Source organism: Vulpes lagopus, chromosome 1 (genome assembly GCF_018345385.1).
Source record: "Vulpes lagopus strain Blue_001 chromosome 1, ASM1834538v1, whole genome shotgun sequence".
Lineage (NCBI taxonomy): Eukaryota > Metazoa > Chordata > Mammalia > Carnivora > Canidae > Vulpes > Vulpes lagopus.
In genome coordinates this window covers 76,704,214-76,719,580 of record NC_054824.1, presented here as the reverse complement: position 1 = coordinate 76,719,580, position 15,367 = coordinate 76,704,214, and the positions used below count along the sequence as shown (strand labels likewise).

General features: G+C 59.6%; 1 protein-coding gene across 2 annotated transcripts in view; it reads right to left on the bottom strand.

The window, feature by feature from the left end:
* The window catches only part of ITGB5 (integrin subunit beta 5), a 117,509-nt gene continuing 102,142 nt past the window's right edge, over positions 1-15,367 (bottom strand). For both annotated transcript variants that reach the window (XM_041770516.1, XM_041770603.1), the window contains 5 exons: positions 11,288-11,510; positions 6,653-6,756; positions 2,977-3,096; positions 1,379-1,545; positions 1-740 (listed from right to left, as the gene is read on the bottom strand). In XM_041770516.1, coding sequence (XP_041626450.1) covers positions 645-740; positions 1,379-1,545; positions 2,977-3,096; positions 6,653-6,756; positions 11,288-11,510 — 710 coding nt within the window. In that variant the 3' untranslated portion in view covers positions 1-644. The remainder of the gene's footprint in view (positions 741-1,378; positions 1,546-2,976; positions 3,097-6,652; positions 6,757-11,287; positions 11,511-15,367) is intronic.

The window sequence follows — 15,367 nt, the reverse complement described above, 5'->3', positions numbered from 1 at the left end:
TTTTGGTTTGAATCTTTACTTTCAATCCCAAACTTTCCCCCTTTCATTACAAAAGTACTAAACCAACACGGACAGAGTTGGGAAACTGGCATTTGCAGCTCCGCGCCCTCGGCAGGCATCTCCACGATCCCATCACCCACACCCCTGTGCAAGGACAGATACCGGGCAGACCATTTGCAGTAATCAGAACGATACCATAAATGCACGATCTTTTTATTTCATATAAAAATGATCAACACAAAAGCCAGAGCGTGTGTTGGTTTTAAACACTCCGACGCTCCCCAAGAGCCTTCTCCTCTGGGCAGCCTGGAGGCTCAGCCCTCCTGGAAGGGAGAGGCGACCTGGGCTCCCAGCGGTGCCTGGAGACGACGCGCTGGACGTGGTGCGGAAAGCGGAGAGTGGCGCAGTCCCGGGCCTTTTCCCGGGCTCGGAGGGGTGGCCGCCTGGCGTGGCTGTGGCCCAGCGGCCAGGTGGCACACGGGCTGCCTCCCGGTGCGGGGAGTGGGCTCCTGGCCCCCGGGCTCACGGGAAGGCGTGTGCGCTTGTCCCTCTCGGGGGCCGTGATCCAGTCGAGTGGCCGTGCCAGGCGTACCAGTCTCTGACTTGTCGTCAGCCCCCTCTGGCCCTCCGAGGAGAAGGGGCTCTCAGTCCACTGTGCCATTGTAGGATTTGTTGAACTTGTTGAAGGTGAAGTCCACGGAGTGTGTGGAGATGGGCTTTCTGTACAGAGGGTTGGAAGCCTACAGAACACACAAGGCAAGAGCACGTGTTTGCGTCCATTCGTCTGAACGGACGCCGCTCAGGGATAGAGGCCCTTCCCTGGCCGGTCACCCCAGATGGCAGCGGCCTGAGCGTGCGGGGGGGTGACCGCCCTGTGCCACAGGCCTGGCCCTGCCCTGGGAAAGACCCTCCTGGTCCTGGAGCTTCTAATCTTCATCCCTGAAATGAGGGGCTGGAGCAGCCCATCCCTGAAGTCCCTTCCAACCTTAACAGAGACTTCCTGTGGATTCAGGGGGGCTCACTGTACTCAGTGTCTAGGGTGGGGCATACGGTTGGCCTGGGAGGCAAGACTCATGCAAATAGATGCTGCAACAGACTAAGAACCTGAGGTCCTCTGCTGAGTCTGTGGGCTCCCTGGGGCCATCCAGATGCTTCCTGCCCAGGCTGCGCCACGTGCCACTGGCCCGTGAGCGTCCTGAGCTGGGTCTGAGGGGGGCCGTGCGTTCTCAGCAGCCGGAACGGGACACACGGCGCCTCTCGGGTTTCGTTTCTTTGCTTTGAATGGCAAAGATGGTAGCGGGCCTTAAAGCTTGAGTGACCTCAACCACGCCTCTGAGCTTGACCTCTTTTTCCTACTTCCAGCATCCCCTCGGCTTACCATTTCATAGCGGGCCCTGGATCGCTCGCTCTGGAACTTTGCAAACTCTCTCCGGTCATGGATGGTGACCAGCAGCTTCCAGATGGCCAGGAGCGCAATCCCAATCAGGAGGATGCTCCCAACCACGGCCAGGAGGATGGTTGTGGCGTCGGGGGCAGTCCCACACTCTGGAGGGGACCAGGAGGCAGAGTGAGTGAGGCCACCAGGATAGCACGACGCGCGTGCCGGCCCCACCCCACCCCACCCCACCTGGGACCTAACTGGTGCGACAGGGGCGCCTCTCTACCGAATCCCTTTCCTCTCTTCTCACTTAGGTCCTCCCATTGCTTCTGGAAGACCTGGCGGGGAGGGGGCCAGAGGTGTTCTCCGAGGCGCACAAAGGAAGTGTCCAGGAGGGACGGCGCCTGTTGCAAACCACACAGCGGGTCTCCGTGCGGCAACAAGCAGACCAGACCCTCGGCGGCCGCGTGCAGCGTGTGCTCAGCAGCACCTCCCCTCACACCAGTGCTCCTCCTCTGGACTGGACGGGCCACAGCCTCCCCGTAAATGGTGTCAGGAGCAGACTGCGCAGGCGGGAGGCCTCCCGGAGCCGCATCCACAAGGGCTGGGCTGGGGGCCAGCCAACATTTGTAAGCCCTTAGTGGGGCCCTTTTGGAGCAAATGTGCTTATTTTCAAAGAACCGCAAAGCCAGCACTTGAAGACAAAGCCTCATTCTTGCAGGCATGCGTCCTGGGCTGGTCCCTCCGCCGCTGGCCCCGAGAGGGCACATTATGTGGTCTGGCTCAATTTGGAAAAACAGTTTGCAATGCTGGAAATTGAAGGGAGCAAATCTTTTTCTCCTCACCCTGAGCCCGTTCCGGAGAAGAATGAAAGGGGTCACACTAGAAACTCGGATTCCCTAGGTCCAAGGCATGAAGCGGCATCATCAATGTTGCCATTGAGGCCTGACCTCCTTGGTGGCCTGGGAGCCGAGCACGGCCGTCTAACCCTTCTCGGGCGGGTAAGCACTGCAGCTGGGTGCGGACCCAGATGTCCCTGAGGGGAGCCTGGACCGTCCACACCCACAGGCACGCACTCTGCAGACCCTGCAGCTGCTCCCTGTCGTCAGCCGCGCAGCTCAGGCTTGTGCCGTGGCCTCTTTTACCCCAATGCTCCGTCTCCTTGCCTGCAGACTGTGCCCCCCCAGCCCCACCCAGCAGTGGGTCCCCAGGCATATGCCCTCCTTTCTTCCAAACTCTCAGAGCTGGGTAGGGGCCGCCTTATATCCTGGTCTCAATCTCTTTTTTTTAAAAGATTTTAGTTATTTATTCATGAGAGACACACAGAGAGGCAGAGACACAGGCAGAGGGAGAAGCAGGCTCCATGCAGGGAGCCCGACGAGGGACTCGATCCCAGGACCCCGGGGTCACGCCCTGAGCCAAAGGCAAATGCTCAACTGCTGAGCCCCGATGCCCCAGATCCTGGAATTTATGAGAAATGATGACCCTCCTGTTTCTGGAGTTTGGAAAGGCAGTGAGGACAGAAGGGCGACAAGCCCAGAGCAGGGGAAGATGTCAGAAGCCAAGATCCCCGGGGAGCAGAGCCGGCCTGTACCCACCTGGCTCCTTGAGGACTGTCAGGTTGGACTTCCCGCTCGGGAGCTCTGTGTAGGTGAACATCATGACACAGTCCTTGGTGGTTTTGTAGAAGCAAAGCACGGCCTCTTGGTCATCTTTCACTGGAAGAAAACCAAGCAGAAATGTCCGCCCTGAGCAACCCGGCATGCTGATGTTGATGCACAGGCAGGGAGCCGAGAACCTCAGTTAGGAAAGGGGGTGCAGGGCAGCCCGGGTGTCTCAGCGGTTTAGCGCCGCCTTTAGCACGGGGCCTGATCCTGGAGACCCGGGATCGAGTCCCACGTCAGGCTCCCTGCTTGGAGCCTGCTTCTCCCTCTGCCTGTGTCTCTGCCTCTCTCTCTCTCTCTGGGTTTCTCATGAATAAATAAATAAAATCTTTTAAAAAAAAGAAAAAAAAAAGGAAAGGGGTGCAGAGAGGCCTAAAGGGGAGGTTGGGCCTTTACAGATGAGCTCAGGTTTCTCACGTCAGGAATGCAGCAGCCCCAGCACAGAGTCTGGGTAGCTCTGGGGACATGAATGCCCTGAGGTGCGAGGCCTCCCTGGGGATGCAAGAGAGGGGCTCTTCAAGCAGTCTGAGGTGTCGAGGTGTCAGCTGGGAGTGATGTGAAGCAGAAGGAGGTGCTGGCATTAAGCCTGGGGGTGAGGCTGGCAAGGGGGATTGCTCTGGAAGTTAAAGCGACACAGAAAAGAAGGAGCCACCCCGGGGCCTGTGGGGCCGGGGCAAGGGCTCACGGCCGAGTCCAGCTTGGCTGCGAGCCGGCTGCAGCAGGCAAGCGTCAGGAGCTCCATGCTAGCCTGGAGGACCACAAGGACCAAGGGGGACGAGGACGTTCGGACAAGGGCTGGCACCTGCTGTGCTGCCTGCACCCACAGATGCAGCGGGCCAGTGCGGGTACTGCTAGCACGGGGGCCGGGCCCACCCAGCCATCACCTGCAGCACTCCCCACCGGGCCCCACACTGCTGTTACCCCCACACGACGGAGGCACAAGCCCCTGTCCAGGTGTCACCGGCACTCCAAGGCTTCTTTGGGAAAGAGACTGATCAACAGGAGGGCAAGGGGGCTGGGGAAGGGGAGGGGACATCGCAGCAACGGCCAGTGGGCTGAGGTTACGGCGCGAAATGCCTTTCACCTCCGGCCTTGGCAGCCCTACCGCTCGAAGGAGCTTTATTTTATTTTATTTTTTTAAAGATTTATTTATTTATTTATTCAGAGAGAGAGAGAGAGAGGCAGAGGGAGAAGCAGGCTCCATGCAGGGAGCCCGACGTGGGACTCGATCCCGGGTCTCCAGGATCACACCCCGGGCTGCAGGCGGCGCTAAACCTCTGCACCACTGGGGCTGCCCCCTCGAAGGAGTTTTAACCTAGAATCAGACAAATTAGTGTGGTTATCAAATTTGAAGGCCTGGACTGGGTGAGTGTGAGCGTATGGCGCATGAACAAGGCCCAGGAGCAGGAGGGAAGGGGTAAACAGCGACTGAGCAGACACCTTCTCACGGAGGGGCCGGCGGCGGCTGGGGGCTTGTCCCTCCTGCCAGTCGTGCCTAGGCGAGGCCCCTGCCCCAGGTCTGCGAGCAGAACCTGCCGCGAGCCAGGCCCTCAGTCGCAAGCAGAGGCAGCGGCAGGAGGGTGGCAGGAGACCGGACTCCGCAGGCTCCCCGCTGGCTCCCCTGGACTCGCCCACGCCCCGGCACATAGTAGGCGCCCAACGAGCAAGGCTCGGCGCAGCGCAGGGCTCCACGTACTCAGGAGCCAGGACCGGGCCACAGTGGTCGGCGAACACCAAGGGGGCGGGAGCAAGGACGCCTCTGCAGGCGGCGCGTCAGGGCCAAGGCGGGAGGCTGGGCAGCGAGGGCAGGCACCGCGGGCAGGGCTGCCAGCAAGGGAGCCTCAGAGGCAGAAGCCCTTCCGTGGTACCGGCTTGTTTCTCCCTCACCGTCTGAGGCGTACACGTCCGTCATTCTAGTAAATTCACAATGTTGTGCGACTCTTCTCACCATCTAATTCCAGAACATTCCCATCACCCGCAAGAGAAACCCTTCCCGTTAGCAGTCGGTCTCGATCCCCTTCCCTCCCCAGCCCCTGCCAGCCGCCCATCGACTTTCTGCCTCTGTGCTTTGCCTGTTCTGGACATTTCCCGTGGATGGGATCCCACCGTAGGCGTCCTGCCCCCGTCCGGCTTCTCCCGCACAGTGGGATGCTTACAAGATCCGTCCCGCGGCAGCGCGTGTCGGGACACCGTGCCTGTTCGCCAGTTCACGTACATCTGGGTGGTTTCTAATACCTGACTCTTAGGGACAACGCTGCCGCGAGCCTCCTCGGGGTTTTGTTGGTGTTTTCAGGTCTCCCGTGTACCTACCCAGGAGTGGTATTACTGAACTGTGTGGAGACCCTATGGAATTTGGGGGGGGGGGGACTTCCAGGCCATTTCCCAAAGTAGCGGCCCATTTTGCATCGCCACTAGCACGCATGAGGGTTCCGACCCAGGGCCGCTTGGATCGGGGTCAGTACAGCTGCCAGACCTGTTCCAAAGCCCGCGTGTGCATCGAGGGCTAAGGTAGGTGACTGCATCCCTTACCCTTAAAAACCCCTCGGCCAGGAGAGCAGTGGCTGTGCTAGAAGAGGGCCGGAGGTGGCCCAGAGACGGTGGGGAGCAAAGGTCTGTGCACCTCGGTCTAAGCCTCCCTGGGGCGCCCACCCAGAAATGGGCTCGGAGCCACTTGTCCAGGGGCAAAGGCACAGGGACCGATGGATGGATGGCGTCAAACGGGAGTGGTTAGAATGAGAAGAAGCCTCAAATGCGAGCTGCGGGACCAGAGGGACAGACCAAGACACCGGGGAGAGCTGCAGGAACAGATGCCAGCTGCCGGGCCAAGGTGCAACCCGGGCCCCACGAGAGCTCGGCCCCTTCTACGCCTTGCGGCATCGTGACAGGCTGAGCCCAAATGTGGCACCAGGATGAGCCCAAATGTGGCAAAGACCAGGCAGTCGTTCATCAAACATGGTTTCCCCTGCCTCCTGAGCACAGAACTTGACTACTTTTCCTGTGACCCCTGCAGGTCAGTGTGGCCAGGCGGCTGAGTTCTGGCCAGAGAAATGCGGGTGGGAGTCGCGGGCAGCCCTTCCAGGCCTGGCCCGTATAGGCGTCTCACGTGATCCCTCGCTGTCCTCCCCCATGTGCTGATGAGCGGGGAGGGTTCCACGGACCTCGAGGAGGGTGGAACCTTCGCAGTGGCAGGGCCTGGCTTCTGAATGGCCTCACGGAAGGCCTTGTCAACCAGCAATGTCTGCAGCGGCCTGGCAATGGATGACCTAGATTTTGCTGACGCACCGCGGTCCGGGGTTGGTTCGTTACAGCAGCTAACATGACCTGTCCTGACATACTGGCTTCTCAGAGAGCCTGAGACCTGTGGCCAGGCAAGGGCCGGATGCCAGCGATGCACACCTGTGATGAAGGTCTTGCACCGCAGACAGCCTAGCACTGGCACCCAAGTCCCTGACGCTGGGCTTCCTAACTCAAGGCTCGAACAGCCCTGCTCCCCCCACGTCCTGCCCCCAGGCCGCCCCGACCACGAATCGTCCCCACTGTGGGGAAGCCTTGAGGCGTCTGCCAAGATATAAAAGGGGACGGTTGCCCAGGGCCACGCCGGCACACTCACCGATGGTGTCCACCCGTGTGACCACCTCATCCTTGCACAGGCTGTGGCAGGTCTGGTTCTCAGCCGGGCCCCCCGAGTGAAGCAGCAAGCACTCGACGCAGTCCCTTTGGAAGAGAGGTGATAAATGCGGGGGTTAGATGCCGAGCGGTAGTTCCCCGCCAGTGACCGAGCCCCCAGGGGTGTGTGGCCCGCCGTCCTTCCGGGCCTGGGCCCCTGAAGGCTCTAACTTCGCCCCATCTTCAGATTTTTGGCCTCAGCCAATGTTTTTGCTGGCCCCTGACTGCCGTTAGATGGGAAGCCAGAGGGTCCTTGGAGGAACACGTGTCAGCTTAGAGGCATGTCTGGTCTACACGTCAAGTTGCAGGTTGGAGACCTTTCAATTTCTGACATTAGGAGCCAAACTCGGGTGCAGTCTGCTGCATCCGACGCCAGCGAGGAGTCTGCCCCAAGCAGGAAACTTCAGAGTGATTAAAAGCGGTGTTCTGGCCCTTGCACAGGGGTCCTCACACCCCACTGGCCGGGGCTTGATGTACACACCACGTTGCCCCAGCTCCCAAGATCCCCACTGGGGGATCATGGCCAGGGCAGGGCCCTCAAGCCTCCTACATATTAGACTCTCCTGGGGCAGGGGGCTTTCCAGAAAATACTGCGGCCAGGGCCTGACTACAGCCCTGGGGTCCCCCACTCTGGGGCAGGTTCACCGTGAGGCCCGTGAACTGGTGCCGAGGAGCCCCTCGGGCTGGTGTCCCTTCTCCTTCCTGTGAGTTGGTCTACACCAGACTCTGGTAGAGGCACCAGGGTGACAGGCTCCTCCCAGAGAAAGTGGATTAGGAACCAAAAAGAGACCCTTGGAGCCCTCTCTTCCCATCTCAGGTGCACAGTTCATTTTTTCTTTTTCTAAGATTTTATTCATTTATCTGAGAAGGAGAGAGAGAGCCCGAGCAGGTGGGGGGTGGCAGCAGGAACAGGGAGAGGGAGGAGCAGACTCCCCGCTGAGCAGGGGGCGGGATGGGGGAGCCCAAATGGAGCCCCGGGGGGAGTGGGCTGGGGCCCCAGGGCCTGCCAGGAGGAGAGCACCCTGGAAACAGCCACTTCCCGGGGAAGCCTGGGGTGGGGCCTGAGAGCCAAGTGTGCGGAGGGTGGGGGGCCCCCCAGGGCCGCCGTGGCCAGCAGCGCGGCTGTCCGCAGAGCTCTCTGGAAGAAACCACGAGGGGTGCACGACCACCTGCGCGGCTGGCAGGGTCAGCACCCTGCTCTTAATTCCTTGAGACTGCGGCCGGTCTCTCTGTTTCCAGGGCCCCGGGGGAGTCGGGCGGCACCTCATCAGGACCCGTCCGGGGACGGGGAGGCCCGGGGGCCTGGGAGCCTCAGTGCCCCTGCCGGGCGCTGCGGGGGGGGGGGGGGGAAAGCCAGGAAGACGTCCCCAGGAGTCCCTGTACCCCGGAACTGGCCATCAAATGCCACTCCCCTGGGAACGCCTCCTGCAAACATTCTGGAGATACAAACGGGTGGGTACTTGCATCCCCCCACGCTCTCCAGGCCAGGCGGAGGCCCTGAGCAGAGGCCGCAGAGACTGGGCCGGGGGCAGGAAGGCCCGGATGGACACCCCGCAGGTGGCCCCCAAGCCACCTTCCGCCTCAGCAGAGGTGTCCCGAGCCTTCCACCTGCACTAAACCACGGGGCCACTTCCGAGAACATTCCCTAATTCTCCGGCTAAGTTGGAGGCCCCGCCCACCGGGCTGAAGCTGGGGAGACGCTGGAGTCACGCGCTGGAAGGCTGGCCCTCTGCGCACACTGCTGAGAGGCTAGTGGGAGGGCCTGTTAATTGGAGGCAGCTGAGGCCGGTGTGACCTCAGCCAAGGTGAAGGGATGTGCGGTCCGCGCCAGAGAGCGGAGCGGCCTGTTCCGAGGTCACAGGGCCAAGCGACACAACAGACACGACACAGGGCGTCAGCAACCTGGTGGCTCCTGGCAAAGCAGCAAGCGGGGAACTGGCCTCCGTCACTAGCGAGGGGGGTTTGTTTAAAACACTTGCAGAAAAAATAAAAAATTAAAAAATATATAAAAAAATAAAAAACACTTGCAACTGAGCACAGAGATGAAGGGTGAGGCGTGGCCCCAAGATTCAGAGGGGATCGTGGTTTCCTCGCGGCCCCTCAGCTCTCCGGGTCTCTCTGGTGTCGCGGAACAGGCAATAAATCATCCAGTGCCAGGGCTTCTAGGAAGTGGATGCCTTAAATGTTTGCAGCGATGGTGGTTGTACCATTTTTCTTTTTTTAAAGATTTTATTTTTTCATGAGAGACACAGAAAGAGGCAGAGACCCAGGCAGAGGGGGAAGCAGGCTCCACGCAGGGAGCCCGACGTGGGACTCGATCCTGGGACCCCGGGGTCACGCCCTGGGCTGAAGGCGGGCGCCCAACCCGGGCTGAAGGCGGCCACCCGGGCTGCCCGGTTGTGCCCTTTTGACTAACGCGAAGGTAGTCGGGCCTTCTAACCGACCTACGCCAAACCTACACTGCCTGTGGCTCCAGCGGAAAGGGAGAAACTGCTTTCTCTACTTTTATTGATTCCAGGTGTGTCGTCTTCGGGTGCCCCCCCCCCCCCGCCACGGGCCCCAAGGACAGGGGGCACATACCTGTGAGCTGCGGCCCACGGAGCTGGGGAGGGGCCCCCCGTCTGCCCTAAAACGTGTGATCCCACACTCGGCCCGGCCACAGCTATTTGGGCCCCAGCTCCAGCATCCCACCCGCCCTCCCCGGGGAGGAGGAGGAAATCGGTTCGGGGTTCCGTGACTTCTCCACTCTTCGCAGGTCTAAAGGGGATCTGTGTCTCCTCTCCCTTCCTCTGCCCCGCTCTTCTCCAATTACATGCAATAAAATCTGGGCCTATCTGGTCTCTCAATCTGCAGCCAGCTCTCTCTCTCTCTCTCTCTCTCTCTCTCTCTCACCCCCGCCTGGCTGGTCTGAGGCAATTGCCCCAGCAGGGGTCCCGCCACCCACTGCTGCTGAGCAAGGGCCAGAGCAGCAAGGCCTCCATGATCGGATCAGACGTGTGGAGGGGAGCTCTGCCAAAAGAAAACTGCACACACACACACACACAGGAAAAAAAAAAAAAAAAGAAAAAGAAAACTGCACAGTTGCGTTCCCCGGCCAGAGAAACGAGGTCTGTGTTACGATTGGTTTCTGATTATCGGTGCCCGCTTCCTCCCTACAGGCCCCTCAGCATGGAGGATGCTGACACAGCTGCTTCTCCAGCAAAATTCAAGAGGAACGGTCACTCTTGCCTTCCTGACGGCAAAGCTCCTTGATCCCTCTAGCTCCCTCGCATTCACCCTCTGGTGGGAGGGGGACGGGCAGACCGTGGGGACGGGGACCCCCTGGCCGGGGCAGCAGAGGCCTGGTGCCCACTGTCCAGACAATCTCCGCATTCAGCGGCAGCGCGGGGCCCGCGTTCCATTATCTCTATAAATGGAGCAGAAAATTCAAAAGCCACTGTGGTCTGCTCCTGGCATGCCTTATCTAGGTCGGGCGGCCTCCTGTCCAGTCTACCTTCTGATTATGTTTTGTTCAAAGCAGCATTTGCCACACGGGTGTCCTGTGCAACATTATTTAGGAAATGTTAATATTGGGGGGGGGGGATCCAGCTCATTTGAAAAACATGCATACTAAATCCCCTTTTGAAATACTCAACAGCAGTGGAAAGGCTCTGAGAAGCCACTATTTTGGTACTAAAACCAGTTTAATTGAACTCAGTAGGGCAGCCCGGGTGGCTCAGCGGCTTAGCACCACCTTTGGCCCAGGGCATGATCCTGGGGTCCTGGGATCGAGTCCCGCGTCGGGCTCCCTGCATGGAGCCTGCATCTCCCTCCGCTTGTGTCTCTGTGTCTCTCATGAATAAATAAATAAATAAAATCTTTAAATAATAATAATAATAATTTAACTTAATAATCTGCTAACTTCTACACTTGGGAATAGCAGTCTTGTTTTTCTGTTCTGTTTTTATTTTCTTACCAAATCCCCATGGAACCAGCGTTCCAAAGACACTTTTTTTTTTTTTTTAATTTAAGAGAGAGAGACAGAAATAGCAAGAGAGGGAGCATGGACAGGGAGGAATGAGAGAAACAGGCTCCCCACTGAGCAGGGAGCTCAATGCAGGGCTCGATCCCAGGGCCCCGAGATCGTGACCTCAGCCAAAGTCAGATGCTTAACCAACTGAGCCATCCAGGTGCCCCTCAAAGACTTTATTTTACTTTATTTTATTTTATTTTTTAAAGATCTTTATTTATTTACTCATGACAGACAGAGAGAGAGAGAGAGGCAGAGACACAGGCAGAGGGAGAAGCAGGCTCCACTCAGGGAACCGGACGTGGGACTTGATTCTGGGACTCCAGGATCAGGCCCCGGGCTGAAGGCGGCGCTAAACCGCTGAGCCATCCGGGCTGCCCAGACTCTATTTTAATATACAGTTTTGCTGACATGGAGTCACTGTTAGTAAGAGTTTTGCCCCCCAGCAAGGTTGGGCAGGGGAAGATGTGGGAGATGGGAGGAAGAGGCTGGCCGGCCCCGGGGACCGATGGGCTGGAAGACGGGCTTGGTCTGGGGTGAGACACGGGGGAGAGGAGAGGGCGCCGTTACCTCTTGGTGCTGCAAGCATCTGGGCAGGTCGGGCACTTCTCGCACGTCTCTCCAAAGGCTCCCGGCTCCGTGCACTGGCACTGGCCACACACACAGCGCCCACGGTCGCTGCAGACCTGACCATCCTTGGCCAGGCAGGTGCTGATGTCTGTGGAGCAGTTACAGTTGTCCCCAATGTAACCTGCGTGGCACTTGCATTCTCCACAGTGACACTCGCCGTGGCCTAAAGGGACACACAGAGCACACACATCAGAGCCCGCCTGCACCAACACATGACCAAGTGCCCAGCACCAGCCGTGCGCCAGGCACCGGGGAAGGCAACAGAACGAGACTGGGCCTCCCGTGGAGTCTGGGCGGACAGAAAGGGCCCAGTGCCCATTGGCTTTGACAGCGGGGGCCAGGCGGCCTGTGTGGCCCAGCTAGGTCTGGGGCAGCGCTCCAAGTTGGTTCAGCATTTGGCCACAGAACCAGGACCCCAGAGAGCTTCTTCCTGCCTCAGATGTCATGTGAAGAATGGACATCAAATATGCCCGCATCCTGATCCCCAGGACCCGTGGGCATCCCCTCCTACGGCAAAAGAGACTGCAGACGTGACTACGTGAAGGATTCGGAGACAACAGCATCTCCCGGGTTCTCCCGGTGGCTTCGATACCATCACAAGGGTCCACGGAAGACAAAGGGAGATCGGATCACAGAAGGCCGGGGCCATAGGACAACAGCAGCCAGACGCTAGCTGCTGCCTTTGAAGATGGAGGAAGAGGCCGGAGAGCCAAGGAATGTGAGGAATGCAGCTCGAGAAGCTGGAGAGGGCGGGAAACATCCTCCCCAGAGCCCGGAGGGAGTAGGGCCCTGCCAACACCATGCATGACTTTAGCCCAGCGAAAGCGATTTCAGACTCTGACCTCCAGGATTCAAGAGAACACGATCCAGCTGGGTTGTGAAGGGCCCCTGACTCGGTGGTAATTTGTTACAGCCCCAGCGTGCAGTGATGCGAAATTCTGCTCGGGCCTCAGCCCCGTGGCCCAGGGCAGGAGCATTCAGGAGCCGGTGCTGAGCTGACCCGACGGCGCTGTATATACACACACCAGGCTTCAGAGCGTAAACGTGAGCAGAGCAGTTCCTACCACCGTGCCCCACGGCCGGGAGCGCTGGCATCCTCACCCACGGCTGACGTAGCCGGACACAGAGATGAAGGGGCTGGCTGACGCTCAGAGCCAGCGCTCCCACCAGGGAGTCTGACCTCCAGCACCCACGGCCTCTCGGGAGGGAAGAGGGCAGAGGAGGCCCTAACCGAGAGCTGAGGGTCGCCCAGCGTCCGTCCTTCGCAGGAGGGGCCCTCTCCCCAGCCTGCAAGGGGGGGACGGGACGGGCATCCCCCGAGGTCGTGCAGGTGTCAAGGGCAGGGGCTCACTCGGCTCAGAGGACAAGCCTGTGTGAGTGTGGTGAGCGAACGTGTCGCTCAGTGAAAAAGCATGAAGAGCACCAGCTTCCAAGGGGACCAAGAGCCTGGCCCTGGACGCCTGGCCCTCTGCGCTAACACAGGCAGCAAGCAGTGCCACCCAAGGCACGTAACGTCACTAAATCTGCCTTGTACTACTCTGGTGGCACGTGTTCCTTCCCGAAGCTATTTTGCTAAGGCTAAGGCCCGAAAGTCTGCATTGCTGAGCACCCGCTTATGTACTAGCAGGAGACGGGGGGCGGGCGGGGGGCATCGGACTGGTGGGTGGAGGCCTCGCGTTTTCCTCCGGGCAGCTGGATCCAGCACCTTCTGCGAGACCACCAACGAGTGTGACCCACAACTGAGGTCAGGACCTAACTGCAAAGAGCCTCTTCGCCTGCCACTCACCTCCCGCCCCTCCCGCTCCATCAGCTCTGGGGTGCCCAGAATCTGTAGGCAGGAGGGAGGCCATCTGGAGAGACCGAGTCTCCCAAGCGCCCGGGGCCAGACAGCCTCTCGGCTTCGTACGGGGCTGGGAGCCACGGCAGATCCGGCAGATCCGGCAGATCCGAGGGCCCTCCCACTTCCCAGGCAGCGCCCATGCATATGGCAGCCCTCTGGGGAGGGGGAGGAGAGCCAGGCCCGGCTCAGCAGGTGGCTGGGAGTGCAGCGAACTGCCTAGAAGCTGGCACGTGAAGGAGCAACACAGGACGGAGCAGCTGCCCTGCTCAAGGCTTACACCAGGCAGGGGTGGGGGTGGCCAGCCGGCGGGCAGGGGTGGGGGGGACTGGCTGCGGCGGAGGCTGCACAGCCCTCCTGCCACCCAGCCCATGAGCAGCGCGGGGTTCGGGCCACGGCAGGCAGGAAACCACCCCATGCAGGAAGGAAGTCTTCCCGGATGCAATGGCTCCAATCTGCACAACCCCTTCGCTCCCAGCCTCGAGGGCTGTACCACTCAAGAGCCTGTTTTATTTTTTTATTTATTTTTTTAATTTTTATTTATTTATGATAGTCACAGAGAGAGAGAGAGAGAGAGAGAGGCAGAGACACAGGCGGAGGAAGAAGCAGGCTCCATGCACCGGGAGCCCGATGTGGGATTCGATCCCGGGTCTCCAGGATCGCGCCCTGGGCCAAAGGCAGGCACCAAACCGCTGCGCCACCCAGGGATCCCAAGAGCCCGTTTTAAATTAAGAATGGGTCACTGCTGGGGGTCATTCTCCCCCTACCCTCTTACTATGAAAACTTCCAGACCTGCAGCCACATTGCAAGGGTTGTAGGGTGACCCTCCAGGGGCTTGCCGCCCTCGCTGCAGCCGGTTACCCGCGGCTCCAGCTCCTGTCCGCCCCTCTGTCTACCCATCAGCGCGGTTTCCGAAAGGCAGCTCAAGGCGAGTGTGCTTCTGGGGCAGGTTTCGAATACAGCTCTGCACGCTGCAACAGCTTGCACATCGCACCTTCCCGCGAAGCAGAAGCACAAAAAGTGAAGGGCAGGGGCAGGGCCGTATTTGCAAGCAGCAAGATGGGACCCAGGCCAGAGGGACTGCTTTGCTGCGGTAAGTTAGGGCTCTCCGTCCCGCTCCAGCGCATGGCAGCAAAACATCAGCCAAGTATGACCCGACGTCGCGTTCCAAAGGGCCAACGCTTTGGAGAAGACGTAGGATATTATGTTGCGGGAGAGCTGGGTTTGAGGTGAAGTGTGTGCGTGAGCGTGCGGAGGGGAGAACTCGCTTCCCCGGGGTGCCCGGGCCTGGGAGTGATGGGATCTGCTTGCGGAGAAGGCCGGCAAGGTGCCCGCTGCTCCGTACCCTCCACCATGATGCCGGACCGGCAATAAGCCGGGTGGCGTCGGGTACATCTGATGCCGCGCAGACCCAAGAGCCCCCAGAGCCAGCCAGCGGTCAGTGAGGTTGAGTGTGCTCCGGATCTAGGGCTCACGCAGAGAAAGTTGGGGGTCACGGGCAAAAGAGGGACAGGACTCGCCACCAGAGACAGGAGCCACTCCAGAAAGCCCCCCACAACCCCAGAGCAGCAAGGACACGGCAGAAGCAGCGTGCAAGACACCTAGAGAAAGTGGGCGGAGCATGAGCGGCACCCGAGGAGCTGCTGAGGGGCCACAGGACAACAGGAGAGCCTCATCCATGTGGCCTCTGGCCTCAGATATTTGACAAGTCCAAAGTCAAGTCCCAACAAGCCGAACTGGGGCCGCAGCTGCAAGCTCCTGGGCTGGTGTCGTGGCTGCACCGGCGGCTTGAGCAGCTACGGCAAAGACGGGGTGCACGCTGCATGCCCGCCTTCCCGCCTGTGGCACACCTGCTGATCCACGGAGCCCTGGCGCGGCCTCAAGGTCTTCAACACAGGACTATCATGGGGCAAGAGCCGATATAAGATACGACTACTTGGGGCGTTGGGGTGGCTCAGCAGTTGAGCGTCTGCCTTCGGCCCAGGGTGTGACCCGGGAGTCCTGGGATCGAGTCCTGCACCGGGCTCCCAGCATGGAGCCTGCTTCTCCCTCTGCCTGTGTCTCTGCCTTTCATGAATAACTAAATAAAATATTAAAAAAGAGAGAGAGACACACAACTACTTGCCATCTTGTTTAAAGTTTCCAAGTCTCCTTTAAAACGCGTGACTCATACAGGTCTTCAA